Genomic DNA, 19,494 nt, shown 5'->3' on the forward strand with positions numbered 1-19,494 from the left:
TTCACACAATGAAAGCCTATGAGCGCCGCAATGCGCCGGATCCGGTTTTTTGGTCTGAGCATGCTCAGTAGCTCTACCCACAGGAGATATATAAAAGCAAGACAATGGGACCCTCAGCCACACCCAACATGCCACCCAAGCCAAGAACCAGGAGCAGGAGAAGGCAGCAGACATCTGTAGCAGCAGCACCATCAGCACCACCCCAAATGGAGCAGCAAATGGAACATGCTGAGGAGGGGAGTCCAGCAGCAGATGAGAGACGGTAATTATCAAATCCCCCATTCCTCCAAACTAGGGCCATGGAATATCAAGATATTCATTGGCCCTTTGTTTCTCTTTATTCAACAGCCGCCAAAGAGATGCAGCAGCAGCAGCAGAAATGGCATCACTGGCAGCAGCAACAGCAGCAGCAATACCCACAGCCATGGAGTCTGGCCATCAACAGGACAGCACATCTTCTTCTGGGAGCCCTCCCTCGCATCGTCAGCGTTTGACGGTAAGTTTTTATTTCCAAAATCCATCATCTCTGTAATATATGTCTATTCATTGACTTTTATTTCAAAACAGGAATCACAAGATGAAGAGGAGCTCCCAGAAGAAGAAGGAAGGGGTGGACAGACACCTGGAGTGGGCTCACAATTGGTAAGTTTTTTGCATCAAACGCAGAAACACAACATCACACTACACACAACACATAGAAAACAATGTTCTGCAGACCACACACAGCAAACAAATGCCTACATCCAAAGACATAACATTTTTTGTTTTCTTCTCTAGTCTTCCCAATCTGGTGCTCGGCCAAGAGGTCCTCGCAGTGCCTCCCAGGGTCGTCGGCGACAGCAACGCGGCGGTCACCAGCGTATAAGTATAAATATTTTTGCTTTGTTTTTTTGCACTTTTTATTTCATTTCTTTTGTGGAGGCTAATTATGTTATTTTTGTCTTTTTCTTTAACAGCCTTCACAGCGTGCTCCCGACTCTGACGGTGAGGATGGAGGGATTGATGTGGACCACCTCATCGATCTCGTCAGACAAAGGGAGCCGCTCTGGAATATGGCTGACCGCCGCCACGCTGACCTTATCGTTACCCGACGACTCTGGGAGGAAATCTGTTCGCTCCTTGTGGGCCGCTGGGAGGACCTCGATGTTCGGGCCCAGATTAAAGAGCGTAAGTATATACAGTACTGGTTGCTTGATGTAAACCAGTGTTTCCCGAACTCCAGTCCTCGTGGTCCCCACGGATCATGTGTTCAGGATTTCTATTTACTATGGAAATCCTGAAAACATGACCCCTGGGGACCATGAGGACTGGAGTTTGTGAAACACTGATGTTGTATACTAACCACTCCTTTCTCGTTTCAGGGAACAGAATTGTGAATCGGTGCGGTCTGTGAGGGATCGTTTCAAGAAGGAGTTCAATAAAGAGATGCGGGCCCCGAGTGGATCTGGAGGACGCAGGAGCAAGTACAAGTACGCAGAAGCCCTGTCGTTCCTCCGGGAAACAATGCTCACCAGAAGGTAAATATTACACACCACATGTGAAAAAAATGTTAGATGTAACTTTTTTTTTCAGCCAGGGCCATACCATGTCAGTATTTTAATTGTTTTTTTTTCTCTTTATTACACAGCACGGTGAGCAGCACTCGGGAGCCTGCACGATTGGACCCTTCTGAGGCGATCCCTGAGGAGACCGGCACCGAGGGACACTTCGACCGCCCCGGTACATCTGCACCTTCCCAGCCTTCCCACACATTCGACCCATCTGTCCCATCCACCAGCACAGGAGCATCGTGGCCGCCTACATTACATGAAGCTGCTGGTGAGGAGATCGCTTTCCCTTTACCCCACCCTTCTGCCCCTGCCACCTCTAGTACACCTGCGGGTACTGGGCGGCAGAGGCAGAGGGGTCAGGAAAATCTCCATCCATACCACCACTGCGACCAGGATGGGCAACTGGTTGGCCGCTGTCAGTATGATCACTGGGACCCATTCTGGCTGCGACACTTCTGGAAAATTACATCTAAAATACGCTTTCAAATATAAAAAAAAATGACCGTCAAACATAGATTAGGTCTGAACAGGTGCATACCTAGAGTCGCCAACTCATATACAACCAAACAAAGCAGTACTCTACAGCACTATAGCATGCAAACATGAAATCTGAAAATGTAATTCCATTACTGCAGTACAAATATGAGAAATTGAGACTGCTTTGCGCATAAATTGGCCAATTCATATGTATCTGGCAGCCACGATAAGGCGATTCTTGTTGCCAGGACCTAATGCCAATCCTCTTTTAGACAGTCTACATCTCTCTGAGAACCTAATGTGAATCCTCTCTTAGAGGACTGCCCCTCCATAGAGATATAGACCAGTCTAAGAGAGGATTCACATTAGGTTCTGCCTTGTTTGTTTGATTGTAAATGAGTTGGCAACTCTAGTTAAGCACCTGTTCAGACCTAATTTATGTTTGGAAGTATGTATTAGCCTTTTGACTGGGCACTCCGCTCCTTAGCGTCAGGCGGTTTTAATTGCAGTAGTATCCTACCCCTCCATAGAGATATAGACTTCAGTCTAAGAGAGGATTCACATTAAGTTCTTAGAGATATGTAGATTGTCTAAGAGAGGATTTGCATTAGGTCCTGGCAACGAGAATCGCCAATTTATGCGCTAAGCATTTTCAATTTTTCATATTTCTAGTGCAGTAATGCAATTTAATTTTCATATTTCATTTTTGCATGCTATAGTGCTGCAGAGTGCTAGTGCTACTTTTGTTTGATTAAAATACGCTTCCGGCATGGTGGTCACTTGTGATTCAGTATCGATCAAGCAACGGACAGCCCGCCCAATCACTTCCGCCCAGATGGTAGGGCTCGTGGAAAGTAGACTTTCAGGACAACCTCCTTCCCTGCTTGGCGTCTCAGGCTCCAGGCAGCCCCCAGCCATGGAGCCCAATAGTTTAATGGCTGCCGAGGTAGGGACCACCCCCGTCTCACGAATCCTCAGGCATACTGTCCAGTATTTCCTCATCTAAAACAACTCAGACTCCATTCTGTATGGGGTGGTCCCACTCTTTGGCGGGGTTCGATGGATAAATGGGACTCTGAACCACTCCTGTCTCTGGGCGCAGCTTGGACTGTGGTGGGGGCTCTTCTGAGGCTGGACAACTTTTCTCGCTTTTCTCGCATTTCCTTCTAGATCTCCTGGGCCCACTCTGGCTCAGTGGCGGGCAAGGCATGTACCTCATTGCTCCGGACCATCCCTGCCAAGGATGCTGTCCCTTGCTCCCTCACACGCGCTTCCGCCCCAATCTCTAGGAAAGTCATGCGCGGATTGGTACGCAGGCGCACTGGCAAAGCTTTCTTAAGTAACACATCCCTGAGGCCCCACCACAAATTGGTCCCTCAATATCACATGAGGAGACCCCACTCCTATTGCCCCCACATCATCCCATTTGGTGATAGACATGTGCACCTTCTGTAACGAATTCATGTATTGGGTCACTGATTCCCCCTCCCTCTGGACGCGAAAAAACAATTGCGTCCGCAACTCCCCGACATCGGTGGGATCTCCATGCATCTCTTCCAAAATTTGCAGCACCTTAGAGTGGTGTCCCGTTCATGCGGGGCCCGCAACATTACAGAACATCTAGCCTCCCCGTCCAGGGCCAGCGCATCAAATTCCGCTTGCATAGCAGAGGTCATAGGATGCATCCTCAACATGCCTTTAACTCGCTCAGTCAAGTCACACAGCAGTAAAATGCTCCCCGTGAATTTCGGGAGATTGCTGAGCATGGCCCCCAGTTGTAAGCTGGCCCTCGAGGCACTCATGACCGAAAGTAGGCAGGTACCGGAATGCAGTAACGCAGGGAATGCAGAGCAAGGGTTAACAATAATGCAATTTAATAACAACAGAGAAAACTCCTCGCAGGGAAAAACAGATAATTAAAAAATGAAATTGCAATTTAACTTTACAGTCTTGTTATGGAACTTATCTATTCCCCCACCGCACGCCTGTCCACATGGGGGAATAGAGTTTACAATCTGGCACCCATTCCTTACTGCGAGCACTTCACACTGTGTGGTGGTGCGACCGACGCTATGCGCGCTCCCAGTTCCTGCGGGGCCTGCACGTAAGCCCTGGCGAGTATCAGCTCTCTGATTGCAGAATGCGGCGCACCCCTGCCTTCACTCTCTGCTGGCCGGAAACTTCTGACTCTTCCCGCGCTTCCTTTTTTCTCCTCCCCCTGCTCGACACGCTCCCTCTCACTGGGTTGTGGGTCCTGTCCGGTTCTCCATTCTTTCCCCCAAGCAACACTGGACATAGCCCTGACAGTTCCGGACCCGGCCTCATGAATATACCCGCAGCCCAGTCTTCCTCCTTACAAGTACACCCTTAGATTAATTCATTGAGAAGTATAGTTTGTAAAATAACAGGATTGGTTATGACAATGGGGGTTTTGCTTTCTCCCACATCAGGGGCTCTTCCAGTGGGTCATGGCACCCTCAAACCATAAAGTATGCACTATAATATGGCACTCCTTCGCCTCCGAGCTTTGTAATGTGCCTCAAAAGTAGTTTCCGATTACGAGTAGGGTATTGGCGCACTCATAAGAATTTGCACAACAAGCTGTAAAGTCCATTTTGTTACAATCTGTTTAGTTTGTGTCATGGTTTAGGACATGGTTGATGTCCTGTTCTCTCAGGGTTAACTTTTGCTGGCCTCCCTTTGGATCTGGGAGGGATATTTATACTCACTCCAGACTAGGATTCCCTGTCAGCTATACTGTTGTTCTATCTGTGTGTCTGACCCCTTGGTATGCGTGTATACTGCATTGCTTGATTGCCTCCTGTGTATGACCTAGTCTGTCTCCACACTCTGTTCTCTGTCTCACGTTTTGGTACTATTGTCTTCTCCGGTTCTGACCTCCTGGCTTGGCTATTGTTACTCCATTTACAGCTTGTCCCTATTGTACCGTCTATTGCCCGTTCTGCTTTACTGATCTATTGCTACTTCCTGACTATCGGTTCTGCCTAACCCTTTGGTACTGTCGTGCTATCTCGTGCTTTGACCCCAGCTTGATCTGGTTTATGTCCCTGTCTATGCCCCTTGGTAACTTGCTCCGTAGTTACCTTTCTAGGAGTTTTCCTTCAGCTCCTAGCTTTCTGGAGCTTAGGCCACACACCCAGCAGTCAGATGCATCAGGTCCTGTTATTCTGAAGCACGCATCTTCACCGCTGCTGCACTGCTCCACAGGTATTTTTGAGCACAGTTTTTTGTACTCAGGACACACGCACTGGCTCAATAAGTAAGTGCAGTGCGGTGTTCCTGACAGTTTGTGACTATCCACCATTTTCTTGTGGTGTTCTGGCTGCTTGGTCTTTGTCCTCTGGTGCTGGGTCAGGTGATTGTATCACTCTTTATTAACCAGCACCTGTCTCCCAGTCCTTGCTGGACAACAGTGTTAATCCGCTTGAGTTCTGGCTTGATGCTTTCCCTTCTGTGTGTTTAATTTGTGCAGTGCTGGGACATCTGGTTCTGTTAGTCTTAGTTTCAGTTTTCAGTTGGTTTCTGCAGCCCTCTCTATGCTATCTATTAGGAGGTGACCCATTTTTGTACCCAGTCCTTAGATCTTTCAGGGACCCCCCTCGCCCTATCTATACAGTTGTGGCCAAAAGTATTGACACCCCTGCAATTCTGTCAGATAATACTCAGTTTCTTCCTGAAAATGATTGCAAACACAAATTCTTTGGTATTATTATCTTCATTTCAATTGTCTTACATGAAAAAACACAAAGAATTGTCCTAAAGCCAAATTGGATATAATTCCACACCAAACATAAAAAAGAGGGTGGACAAAAGTATTGGCACTGTTCGAAAAATTATGTGATGCTTCTCTAATTTGTAAAATAGGACATGGTACAGTTAAATGGGACAGTTTCCATCCAAAACACATAAAGAACTCTATTATCTATAGCCAAGCCATCAGATACAATCGTATATGTTCCAACCCCATGGATAGAGACAAACACCTTGGTCACCTCAAAAAGACCTTTTTGAATCAGGGTTACCATCCAAGAACAATTGAAAACCAAATTACAAGAGCCACCAGATTGTCAAGGAATCACCTGCTACATTACAAAGCTAAAGAAGAAAATAACCGAGTGCCTCTAGTAGTCACCTACAACCCAAATCTGGAGGTGCTAAGGGGAGCTGCACGGAAATTACAACCTTTACTACAAAAAGATGCCCGATTGAAATCCATATTTCCAGACCCCCCACTGCTGTGTTTTAGGCAGCCCCCAAATTTAAGAAGCATCATTGTCAGAAGCTCCCTGTCCTCTCCAACAGCTGCAGGAACCTTTCCTTGCAACCAGAAAAAATGTAAAACCTGTCCATTTATAATGACCACGGACAAGATAAAGATCCCCAACTCACATCAGGACTACAAGATCGCAGGTACTTTCAGCTGCATTACATCTAATGTGGTGTACTTAATTATTTGTACTAAATGTCCAACTGGGGGTCTGTATGTGGGGGAGACAGGGCAAAAGCTTAGAACAAGGATGAATGCTCATCGTCACACAATAAGAGAAAAAAGAATGGATCTACCTGTGGCAAAACATTTCTGTATCCCTGATCACAGCAACGTGGATATGAAATTACTGGTATTGAAAGGTAACTTCAATTCTCAGAGAGAGAGACGAGTTTGGGAGTACAAATTTATGACGAACTTTGACACTCTCAGTGCTGGAATGAATGTGTCGCATTGATTTATGTCTTTTTACATCAATTAAGGAATTTCCTTTTAAAACCGTGTGGGGGCATCACAACACAGAACTAGACCCCAATCAGAGGACCATAAAACATCCGGACTCCTTATCTATGAACTGGTCCAATGTTTATATTTATGTTTCTCCCTCTCCCATATTGATAGTTCTGCTTCACGTCACTTGTCTTATCTATTGCATTTTTTCTAGGCTGTATTGTGCATAAATATGTGACTTCAGAATTTGTATTAGTGTAGCCTGATGAAGAGACCTGAGTAGTCTCGAAAGCTTGCAATGTGTTACCATCTTTTCAGTTAGCCATTAAAAGGTATCAACTACTGAGGACTCTCAATCCTGAATATTTTTCTATCTACTGGCTAACACGGTACAAAGATATACATCTTTCCTGTATCTCTAATTTGTGTAATTAACAGCACCTGTAACTTACCTGTGGCACCTAACAGGTGTTAGCAATAACTAAATCACACTTGCAGCCAGTTGACATGGATTAAAGTTGACTCAACCTCTGTCCTGTGTCCTTGTGTGTACCTCATTGAGCATGGAGAAAAGAAAGAAGACCAAAGAACTGTCTGAGGACTTGAGAAACCAAATTATGAGGAAGCATGAGCAATCTCAAGGCTGCAAGTCCATCTCCAAAGACCTGAATGGTCCTGTGTCTACCGTGCGCAGTGTCATCAAGAAGTTTAAAGCCCCTGGCACTGTGGCTAACCTACCTAGCTGTGGACGGAAAAGAAAAATTGACAAGAGATTTCAACGCAAGATTGTGCAGATGTTGGATAAAGAACCTCGACTAACATCCAAACAAGTTGAAGCTGCCCTGCAGTCTGAGGGTGCAACAGTGTCAACCCGTACTATCCGTTGGCGTCTGAATGAAAAGGGACTGTATGGTAGGAGACCCAGGAAGACCCCACTTCTTACCCCGAGACATAAAAAAGCCAGGCTGGAGTTTGCCAAAACTTACCTGAAAAAGCCTAAAACGTTTTGGAAGAATGTTCTCTGGTCAGATGAGACAAAAGTAGAGCTTTTTGGGCAAAGGCGTCAACATAGTTTACAGGAGAAAAAAAGAGGCATTCAAAGAAAAGAACACTGTCCCTACAGTCAAACATGGTGGAGGTTCCCTGATGTTTTGGGGTTGCTTTGCTGCCTCTGGCACTGGACTGCTTGACCGTGTGCATGGCATTATGAAGTCTGAAGACTACAAACAAATTTTGCAGCATAATGTAGGGCCCAGTGTGAGAAAGATGGGTCTCCCTCAGAGGTCATGGGTCTTCCAGCAGGACAATGACCCAAAACACACTTCAAAAAGCACTAGAAAATGGTTTGAAAGAAAGCACTGGAGATTTCTAAGGTGGCCAGCAATGAGTCCAGACCTGAATCCCATAGAACACCTGTGGAGAGATCTAAAAATGGCAGTTTGGAGAAGGCACCCTTCAAATATCAGGGACCTGGAGCAGTTTGCCAAAGAAGAATGGTCTAAAATTCCAGCAGAGCATTGTAAGAAACTCATTGATGGTTACCGGAAGCGGTTGGTCGCAATTATTTAGGCTAAAGGTTGTGCAACCAAGTATTAGGCTGAGGGTGCCAATACTTTTGTCTGGCCCATTTTTGGAGTTTTGTGTGAAATGATCAATGTTTTGCTTCATTCTCTTTTGTGTTTTTTCATTTAAGACAAATTAAATGAAGATAATTATGCCAAAGAATTTGTGGTTGCAATAATTTTCAGGAAGAAACTGAGTATTATCTAACAGAATTGCAGGGGTGTCAATACTTTTGGCCACAACTGTATAATGTATGTTTGTATAGATAGGTCTATCAACCTATAATGCCTTCTCTTGGTTTGATTCTGGTAGATGGTAGTGCACATGAATATAAACCAACATTCAACCCATTGAAACGTCGCGAGTCTTTGTCACAGAAGATGGGTCGGTTTTATACGAGACTGTTTATTCTGCATCCTTGTACAGCTGGGTGTATAATGTTTGCTGCCTTGTATGTTACCTTTGTCTATTGTTTTTTCAATAAAAATAGATTCAACAATAATCCGGAGAGTCTTATAATCCGAAAAATACGGTATATCTTAAATGTGTATACGTATACAGTATATGCACACATACATACTGTATAACCTTTTTATTTTAAGCGGCTCTGTGATCAATGTTGTCTCTCTTAGCGTCAGGACATTGGCGTGAAGAGGTTTGACAAGATGGAAAAGAAAATGTTGCTAATCAGATGACAGTTGTAAGTTACTGGATGTAAATATTTATTCTGTATTCTATAGGACCATTACCGATCGGAAGTCATTTAATAGCATGCTGACACAGTCACACTGCAGTAAAGGATATGCAGAGTCATCTGTAGTGAATTGAATGGGTACACATACAGTGGCTTGTGAAAGTATTCACCCTCTTGGCTTTTTATCTATTTTGTTAAATTACAACATGTGTTTTGATATTTTTGTAATCCGATTTGTGTTGCGACGCATCAGCTCTAAATAGTCTTAAGTTTGTGAAGTGAGAAAAATATAGGCATAAATTAAAAATTGGCATGTGCTTATGTATTCACCCCTTTTGTTTTGAACCCCTAAAAATTTGTGACGCAAGCAATTCCCTTCATAAGTCACGTTTTGTGAAAGGAAGTCTACCCATGTGAAATCTAAGTGTCACATGGTCTATCAGTATATACACACCTGTTCGGAAAGGCTACTGAGGCTGCAACGCCATTACACAACAGGCACCAATAACCAAACACCACCATGAAGACCAGGGAGATCTCCAAACAAGTCAAGGACAAAGTTGTTGAGAAGTCCACGTCGGGGTTGGGTTATCAAAAAATATCTCAATCTCTGATGATCCCCCGGAGCATCATCAAATACATTAACATAAAATGGAAAGAACATGTTACCACAACAAACCTGCCAAGAAAGGGTCACCCACCAAAACTCTCAGCTTGGGCAAGGAGGGCGTTAATCAGAGAGGCACCACAGAGACCAAAGGTAACTCTGAAAGAGCTGCACAGGTCCCAAGCAGAGACTCCCCAAATATATGGAGAAAAGTGCTTTGGTCAGATGAGACCAAAATTTAACCTTTTGGCTACCAAGGTAAAAACCAACACAGCTTATAACCACAAGAACACCATCCCCAAAGTGACATGTGGTGGCAGCATCATGCTATGGGGATGATTTTTGGCAGCAGAGAGAGGGAAAATGCTCCGAGATGAGGGGAAGATGGATAGTGCAAAATACAGGGATATTCTTTAAGAAATAATTTTCAGTTTGTACGAAGACAGAGACAATGATGTCAGTGCTGATTGGGCGCCGGACATCATGTGTTAGTCCATTGCATCACAGCCCCGGGACAGAGAGTGCCGACACCACTGGAACGGAGCCGGCACGTGAGGGGAGTATAGGTTTGCTTATTTTATTGGGGCCAAATATTTAGTTTAGCTCCTAACCGACCTTGGACATATGGATACGTCATATCTTTAATGCATTACCATTATTACAGGTTGAGGGCCATTATTACAAGATTAGGGATATTATTACAGGACGAGGATTATTATTAAAGAATTGGGGACCTTACTACAGAACAGAGGAGATTATAGGATTTGCGACATTACAGGATTGGAGACAATATTACAGGTTTGGGGATATTATTGCAGAACAGGGGAAATTATTATAGGATTTGGGACATTATTACAGGCTGGCGGACAGAATTAATGTAGCTAATATGAAAATCAAAAAGGATTCCCTATTGATCCCTATTATTGCAATCATTCAGAAAATATGCTCCAATATTATTAGGTATAAACAAGACTAGATTTTTCTGATGGTCAATAAGAAACTGTCGAGATAGGCTATGTGTCATGATCTCGGTGCGGGTTTGATTCGCACACGTGGGGTTAATGTCTGGAACCAGTGCTGATGACTGGCATTTCTGGGGTTAAAGGTTGTGGTCCCAGTGCAGGCTTACCTGCACACCTGGGGCTATGATTGTGGCCTCTCCCTGGTTCTGGGGAGGCTTCTTATAGCTTCAGGACGCTCCCATCCCTGTCAGTTATACTCTTGCCCTTGGCATTGTGTGGTGACCCCTGAGTGTGTTTGTGCTGTGTTCTGGTTGCTTGATTCTCTGTGTATGACTCGGTCTGTTCTCTGGATATTGCTTTGGATTCTGCTTGGTACCTTCTATGTCTGTTTGGTTTTGACTTCTGCTTGGCCCTGACTATCCGTCCTGTCTCATCCCTGGTACTTTACTGATATCTCTGTGTATGACCTCCGTTTTGCCTGACTCTGAGTATTTCTGTATAGTGTCCTGCCATCTCTGAAAGCAGGACGCTAAGCTCCGCCCCCTTGCAGTCACATGACCGTAGGTCCTGTGACTGCTTACTAAACTTCAGCGTCCACAGGTCCTGTGTATCTGTACATTCCGGCTGTACATGACCCCGGGCCCCCCTACAGTGCGGGTAAGTCCCTGCTCAGCGGAGGCGCTGACAAGATCCTGACACTATGGTCTATTACTAGTAACGGGAATGGTGGAACCACTGTACCTTGGTCCGAGGAGAGCCTGGAGGGGCATGACTAAGTGAGCACTTGACTCTTCACTAGAGCCCCTGATGGTGGGTTTAGGCTTGGCTCCCGATGAGCACCAACTGCTACTACAGGACAGACTTCAGACACATGGCAACTGACCCCCAAGAGATAAGTAGCTGGAATGGCCCTCTAGGGGAGTACAGCTGATGCAGGCAGGCACAGCAGGTTCACAGATGCTGATGGGTACGGCTGGTATACAGAAAAAGCACTGGCAGGTGCAGACTGGTTCAGCTGTTATACAGATAGGCACTGGCAAGTGCGAACTGGTCTGGCTGGTATAAGGATAGTCAATGCAAGTACGGCCAGACAGCTGCTGGAGAGGTAGACTGATTGATGGGTACTGGAGACCTGACATCTAGCAGGCGAGGAAGGAACTAACTTTATACATTTCTCAGGCACCTCCATTCAGGTGGAGGTGCTTTAAATACTAAATATCTACCAGCCATTTGCTGGGGACACTTTAGGACGGCACACGCATGGCCCCTTTAAGGAGGCAGCGCGTGCCCTATGCACAGTGCCCGGGGATCTGCGTGTCATGTGCAGACCCTAGGCAGCAGAAAGAAGAGGAGAAAGTGATGAAGGGGGCTGTGAGTAAGCCAGCATCCCTGCAGGGGATTGTGAGACGTATGCAGGGACAAAGGCACTACAGTACAGCCAGCACTCTTAATGTTATGTCGGTGCTTGCTCATACTGTGGATTGAATTTTGCCTACAACATATTGAAGTTTACAGCTGCACTCTAACAAATAAACATCAAATGATGTGCTGCAATTTAGAAATTGGAAGTGGTCCACGACAGAAAGCTCTTTCACTCATGTACAAGCATTGCAAAGCATAAACACTTGAGCCCTCCACAACCCCTCCTAAATCTGGAAACAAGGAGGAACGGCTGGATTCTGCCCCACAGCAGATACAAATAATTTTTGAGTTGGTTTCGACGCCAATGAACTTATATGAGCAAATAACTCTTAACAGACACTTTATTTTCAAAGAGAAAAAGGGTGCTTTAGGTGATCACAGAAGGACAAGGATGGAACTTCCATGAGTGGATTGTGTACTAATCAAACTCTGGTTTTAGACATGTTGAGGTGAAGGGACACTAGAATATTTACCTATATTTACCCCTTCATCATTAGGGCAGTCACCTAGATGTATTCTACCATCTTCTGTTAAAGGAACTTAGATCTTTCCCCCATTTTAAGAAAAAGGATAACCTAACCCAGACCCTGCGCTAAGCCCTGAAGTCCTTGAGATCCAATAATCAGAGAGTGAGATTTTTGATGTCTAATAAGGTGCCATTTCTGGATAAAACACTTCCCACATTCTGAACACGAAAAAGGCTTCTCCCCTGTGTGAAGTCTCTGGTGCTTAACCAGATGTGATTTGTGGTTGAAACATTTCCCACATTCTGAACATAAATATTGTTTCTCCCCTGTGTGATATCTCTGATGCGAGATAAGATTTGATTTCTGTGAAAAACTCCTCCCACATTCTGAACAGGAAAAAGGCTTCTCCCCGGTGTGACTTCTCTGGTGTATAAGAAGATGCGATTTCCGGCTAAAATATTTCCCACATTCTATACAGGATAAAGGCTTATCCAGCGTGTGAATTTTCTGGTGCTTAACAAGACTCCATTTGCGGCTAAAATATTTCCCACATTCTGAACATAAATATTGTTTCTCCCCTGTGTGAGTTCTCTGATGTGCAATAAGATTTGATTTCTCTGTAAAACTTCTCCCACATTCTGAACATGAAAAAGGCTTCTCTCCCGAGTGAGTTCTCTGGTGTTTAACAAGATACGATTTGCGGTTAAAATGTTTCCTACATTCTGAACATGAATATGGCTTCTCCCCTGTGTGAGTTCCCTGGTGATTGACAAGATGAGATTTTAGGTTAAAACATTTTCCACATTCGGAACATGAATATGGCTTTTCTCCAGTATGAATTCTTTCATGCCTAATAAGATCTGATTTCCGGTGAAAATATTTGCCACAGTTGGAACAAGAAAATCTTTTCTCTTCTGTGTGAATTTTTTTATGTTCAACAAAAGACATTTCGAGGGGAAAAATATTTCTATGTTCTGAATGTGAAAAGGTCTTCTTTGCTTTAACAGCAGTTAGTTCTTTAATGCCTCTTTTACAACTTTTATTATTCTCAGTAGTTTGTAACGAATCAGAAGATAGGACCTCTGTCATAGGATCAGATGATAGATTTTTGCAATGAAGGGATGATGTTATATCTGGAGTAATGGCATTCAATTCATGTGTGATCTCAAGGTCATCTGATTTAAAAATCGAAGATGGCAGGTGTCCCTCTGATGTCATTGTCGAGTCATCTGCCAAAAAATAAAACCAATTATTTTTTAATAAAATATCCTTGAAATTTATATATTTGAACATTTCTACTTTAAATGTGCCATAGTCACATATGGTAAGCATAGAAAAGGCAAGTTATGTAGCAAAACTGAATTATTCACTAAGAGAATGACGTGTTAATTTCATGAAAGTGTATGTGGAGCCAAAATAGTCACTACAACTATAGATTAATTCACTGTGGGTTTTAATTTACAAAATGGAATCACTTTATGAGGTTTTCCACTGCTCTGGTTTTCTGCCCTTGTCACTCTAGGGCTTCTGCAAATCGTGCATCACATCTCCTCTTTGAACAGCTCCCGAGACGCCTACTTCTATCAGCAGACGCTGCAGTAGATATTTTGCAGGCGGTGCTAGTGATGAAGGAGATGTCGGAAACATGAGATCTGGGCGGCACATGCTCTGTTCAGACACTAAGAACAGGGTGGCTGGGACCAGTAGTACCGTCCAGTCTAGCAGTATGGGTGTGTGTACTGTCCAGGTGGAACAATCAGCTCTCCGCTTCAGGTAATTGGAAAGCACCACACCCTATTAAAGCTTGAAGCCTATTGCCAGAAGCTGCCAAATCCAGCCTTGCTTTCCTCTGGTTCAGTCCTCTGTGCTCGCTCAGCATCTGGCTTGTTTGTTTATTTCCTGTTGTAACTGGACCTGTGTACGGACTACTCTTGCATCTTCCGATTTTGTATTTTCAGCACCCAGAATATATTGTGCAGTTATATGTATGTATAATAGGTTCCATGGGAGATGCATGTCCCTAATGCATCAGCCCAGCCGCCCCCCTCCCCCACCTTTGTAATTCCCACAGTAAATATCGGCAGGCTCCGGCCACCTGCGGCTATTGTAATGCATGTCTGGCCTGCCGCTTTTCTATTGGCCTGCCCTCTGTATCTGTGTGATATATTCTGTGTCCTTTGAGTAAAGTGTTGTCAGACTGGAAATACGTGGAGAAGCAGTGATCTTTTATATGCACCCATGTAACCAAGGAATTCCAGCCAGTGTCCTTCATTCAGACTCCAGCCAAAGCAGAGTGGACCTCCGGAAACACGGGGTGGTACTGAAAGAGGTAGCCGAGATTGGAAGGCCCCGTTACACCGACCCAACTACCTGACTGTTCTTGCCATCTTGCACGACCGAACAGCAGCTACTCATTTATGATGAACCATTGGAGCTGCTGAGTCCTGGCTAGAATAGTAGAGAAGGTATTGGTGTTCCCCATTATAGGAGCAATTGTACAGTAATCTGAATTTTTTTTTAGGATTGAAAACATAATGTAGTTGATGACTTTGCATCAGACTAGGAAACCAGAGCTGGAACCAACACATCTCCAGAAGGTGTGAATAGAGTATATTACAGCCATCAACCACACACAGCTTAGAACTATATCATGGCATAGGTCTAGTGTCTTTTTTGTGTGGTTTATTCGCAATCCGCTTTGAATTTGGTTGGTTTTAAAAGAAATTGAGAACTCAAGATAAAGGAAAACTCTTTGGTTATTGTAAATAAAATTCAAACTTGGCCCTCACTGCACATTTAATGTTACAATAAAAAAGTGAAGTTTGGCCAGAAAGACTGGACCTGGTCTTATAGGGACCAAATGAGCAGAATCAGCAGCACAGAAGAGAGAGAAGGTAGATTCATCCAATAAGATATCAGGGTTCTAGGAAGGTAACCGCATCATTACCCTCCGCTTTCTCCAAGAGATCTATCAATATTTTTCTTAGAATGATTTTCTAACTTGTCAACACATTCTACATACGCTGTCATTTGGCTTTCTAATTTACAGATATAGGCAGATAGGGGACAGCCTCTTCTAATTCCAGGGGGTAGAAATTTTCTATAGAAGAAGGGCTTTAAGTGCCCAAAGAAATGTTACAAGTTTTGTGTGGAGGAAAATGTTGTGGTCTAGTGGCAAAATGGTGATCACGATTGTGATATGGCTGGACTACACCACCGCAAAAGCAGCCACAGCCGGTGACTGAGAAGAATCTGTGACTTCTCTGCAGTTTGTTACTTTGGTTACTACTCACCTGGGTAGTCAAATGTAGGAATCTCCTCTTTACACCGCTCATCACCCTTCACATATGTCTCTGTAGTATTAATATGGGTCAGATCTTCACCCTGCAACAAATATTGTAAAAGTCACAGACAGATGGAGAAGTCACATTTATGATCAGCTCTAATCCTGCCATCTCCACCGTTCTCATTACACAAGTATAAAACATATAATACTGGTGGCTAAAACAAGACTGAGCACAAGACCTTCACAGCCGTCTACACATCATAGGGGAGATCTCATGACACCTTCTCTCCATCTACCTGATCATCCTGAGGAACACTGGGATCTTCTTGTTTACAGTCCTGTGGGAGAAGAGGAAGGGGACATCTCTCTGGTGTTGTCCTCTTACTGGATATAACTGGAGGAAACACATACAGGGACGGAATTCATTCTTTACATACAGATAATTATAGGCCGTGTGTATTTAGTCCTGTCTATTACCTGGTGATGTGAGGGGCTGGGGAACCTCCATCATGACGTCCTTGTACAGATCTTTGTGTCCTTCTAAATACTCCCACTCCTCCATGGAGAAATAGACGGTGACATCCTGACACCTTAAAGGAACCTGAAACATACAATGATACCGTCATCCCCCCGATCCCTCCATAGCTTTACTGTATAATCTCCCAGCATTCCCAGCAGTGTCACCTCTCCAGTCAGCAACTCAATAATCTTGTAGGCAAGTTCTAGGATCTTCTGGTCGTTGATGCCCTCATGTATCAGGGGGCAAGGTGAAGGCCCCGTGATTGGACTCAGGTGTCTTCCCCATCCCTCAGACACAGGGGCCTGACAGCGCTCACTAGAGGTCTTCTTCACTGCTGTGTAATCCTGGTTATGGAGAGACACATTAATAAATCTCACTACAGACATTTCCAGAGTCCTCACCTCTCCAGTTCTGTCCATCTGTTATTCCCATAGATAAGAATGATGTAATGTGACATCATCAGAATCTCTCACCTCTCCAGTAAGCCGGAAGAGGATCTCTAGGGTGAGGTGTAATAACCGCTCCGCTTTTATGTCTCTGTCCAGATCCATTCTTGATGGGTCAATTAGGCAAGTTCTCTTATACAGAAGATCTCCACTGAAAGGATCCAATATCGTAGGGACCTTAATAGGGAGATGAGCCAATGTAACATCATAAAGAATCCTGTGTAATAGGGGTGGGCAATAAATTTTCCAAAGAACCCACATCAAAGACCATGACTGTTATGGAGATCCGATCCATCCGGTCAAGCTTGATTCTGCTAATTTTTATTTTTTTTCTATCAATATGTTTATCACTTAATCGTGAGCAGAGTTATGTCTGCTATCTTGATGCTACATGTAAATTGTTCTTCCCTGTAGCAGCTAATAAAGAAAAAACATTTACTGCTTTTTAAAAAGTTTATATAAAGCAGAAAATTCTTCTGCTCCTGTTATTCAGCCATTGCAACTTACCCAACAGCTAACAATAAAATATGACATCTCTATAAACCATTTCACATTGAAGTCCCTCTACTACTACAATTTCGTCCTCTGTAGCCTCCCTTCTAACATTCTCGCACCTCCTCAATCTGTACTTAAGTCTGCTGCCTGACTAATCCACCTCTCTCCTTGCTATTCCTACACTTATCCCCTCTGGAAATTCCTTCATTGACTCACAATCCATAAATGAATCCATTTCAAACTACCAACATTGACTTACAAAGCTTTCCATAATCTGTCTCCTGCAAATGTCTCTGAGGAAATCTGTGATATCTTCCAACACTTAATGTCTGGTCCTTACAAGAACTCCTTTCACTCCTCTACATTTATACGTTCCTAACCCCTTCCAGGAATTTTGTAACCCAACAAGTCCAATTATTCATCACATTCAGAACTTTTAAAATCCACCTCTTCAAGAAAGCTTACAGCCTGCAAAGAAGCCATACCCCTCACCACCACCGGAGTTGCTGCAACTCCCTTAAATGCTATCTCCTCCACATTATCTGGTAGACTGTAAGCCCGCAAGGGCAGTGCCCGCTCGTTTCTGTAACAGTCTGTCATGTTTCATGCAACAGTCTGGGGGAATGGCGGTACTGTGGGGACATTATACTGTGCGTGGGGGGGGATGGCGGTACTGTGGGAACTTTATACTGTAGATGGGGGGATGGTGGTACTGGGGGAACATTATACTGTGTGTGGGGAGATGGTGGTACTGGGGGAACATTATATTGTGTGTGGGGGATGGTGGTACTGGGGAAACATTATACTGTGTGGTGGGGGATGGCGGTACTGGGGGAACATTATACTGTATGTGGAGAGATGGCAGTACTGGGGGAACATTATACGGTGTGTGGGGGGATGGCGGTACTGGGGGAACATTATACTGTGTGTGGGGGGATGGCGGTACTTGAGTAACATTATACTGTGTGTGGGGGGATGGCGGTACTGTGGGAACATTATACTGTGTGGGGGGATGGCGGTACTGGGGGAACATTATACTGTGTGGGGGGATGGCGGTACTGAGGGAACATTATACTGTGTGTGTAGGGATGGCGGTACTGTGGGAACATTATACTTTGTTGGGGGATGGCGGTACTGGGGGAACATTATACTGTGTGTGGGGGATGGCGGTACTGGGGGAACATTATACTGTGTGTGGGGGATGGCGGTACTGGGGGAACATTATACTGTGTGTGGGGGATGGCGGTACTGTGGCAACATTATACTGTGTGTGGAGGGATGGCGGTACTGTGGGAACATTATACTGTGTGGAGGGGATGGCGGTACTGGGGGAACATTATACTGTGGGGGGATGGCAGTACTGGGGGAACATTATACTGTGTGTGGAGGATGGCGGTACTGTGAGGACATTATACTGTGTGGGGGGGATGGCGGTACTGTGGGGACATTATACTGTGTGTGGGGGGATGGCAGTACTGGGGAAACATTATACTGTGTGTGGGGGGGGATGGCGGTACTGGGGAACATTATACTGTGTGTGGGGGATGGCGGTACTGGGGGAACATTATACTGTGTGTGGGGTGATGGTGGTACTGTGGGAACATTATACTGTGTGTGGGGGATGGCGGTACTGGGGGAACATTATAATGTGTGTGGGGGGATGACGGTACTGGGGGAACATTATACTGTGTGTGGGGGGATGGCAGTACTGGGGGGAAATTATACTGTGTGTGGGGGGATGGCGGTACTGGGGGAACATTATACTGTGTGTGTGGGGGATGGCGGTACTGTGGGGACATTATACTGTATGTGGGGGGATGGCGGTACTGTGGGAACATTATACTATGTGTGGGGATGGTGGTACTGGGGGAGCATTATACTGTATGTGGGTGGATGGTGGTACTGGGGGAACAATATACTGTGTGGGGGGATGGCGGTATTGGGGGAGCATTATACTGTATGTGGGGGGACGCCGGTACTGTGGGAACATTATACTGTGTGTGTGTGAGGGAAGGGGAACTGTCCTATGTGAACAATATGTTTCCTTACTTCCTGTTTTTATAGTTGTCTCACATCTATTAGGGGAAAAGGAATTAAAAAAAAGGTATGATTCTTATGAAGTACAACAAAAAAGCACCAAAATAGTGTCAGCACTGAAGGTGTTACTGCCCCCTGTGCCCAGTAATGGGGAATCTCCAGCACCTACCTCCACCTGCAGAGCCGCACTCCACATATATGGCTGCTCTGTGCGCACAGGACCTGGGATG

General features: G+C 44.8%; 1 protein-coding gene across 1 annotated transcript in view; it reads right to left on the bottom strand.

Annotated features, from left to right (window-relative positions):
- LOC141052996 (uncharacterized) overlaps window positions 1–19,494 on the bottom strand; it is a 143,404-nt gene that overhangs the window by 70,212 nt on the left and 53,698 nt on the right. Inside the window, exons 8-13 of the mRNA XM_073550319.1 lie at window positions 16,760–16,909; window positions 16,451–16,630; window positions 16,244–16,367; window positions 16,063–16,160; window positions 15,774–15,864; window positions 12,594–13,709 (exon numbers count right to left, since the gene is read on the bottom strand). Coding sequence (XP_073406420.1) covers window positions 12,594–13,709; window positions 15,774–15,864; window positions 16,063–16,160; window positions 16,244–16,367; window positions 16,451–16,630; window positions 16,760–16,909 — 1,759 coding nt within the window. The remainder of the gene's footprint in view (window positions 1–12,593; window positions 13,710–15,773; window positions 15,865–16,062; window positions 16,161–16,243; window positions 16,368–16,450; window positions 16,631–16,759; window positions 16,910–19,494) is intronic.

The sequence above is a fragment of the Dendrobates tinctorius genome, unplaced genomic scaffold (genome assembly GCF_039654945.1).
Source record: "Dendrobates tinctorius isolate UK_male_01 unplaced genomic scaffold, ASM3965494v1 ptg000164l, whole genome shotgun sequence".
Classification (NCBI taxonomy): Eukaryota; Metazoa; Chordata; class Amphibia; order Anura; family Dendrobatidae; genus Dendrobates; species Dendrobates tinctorius.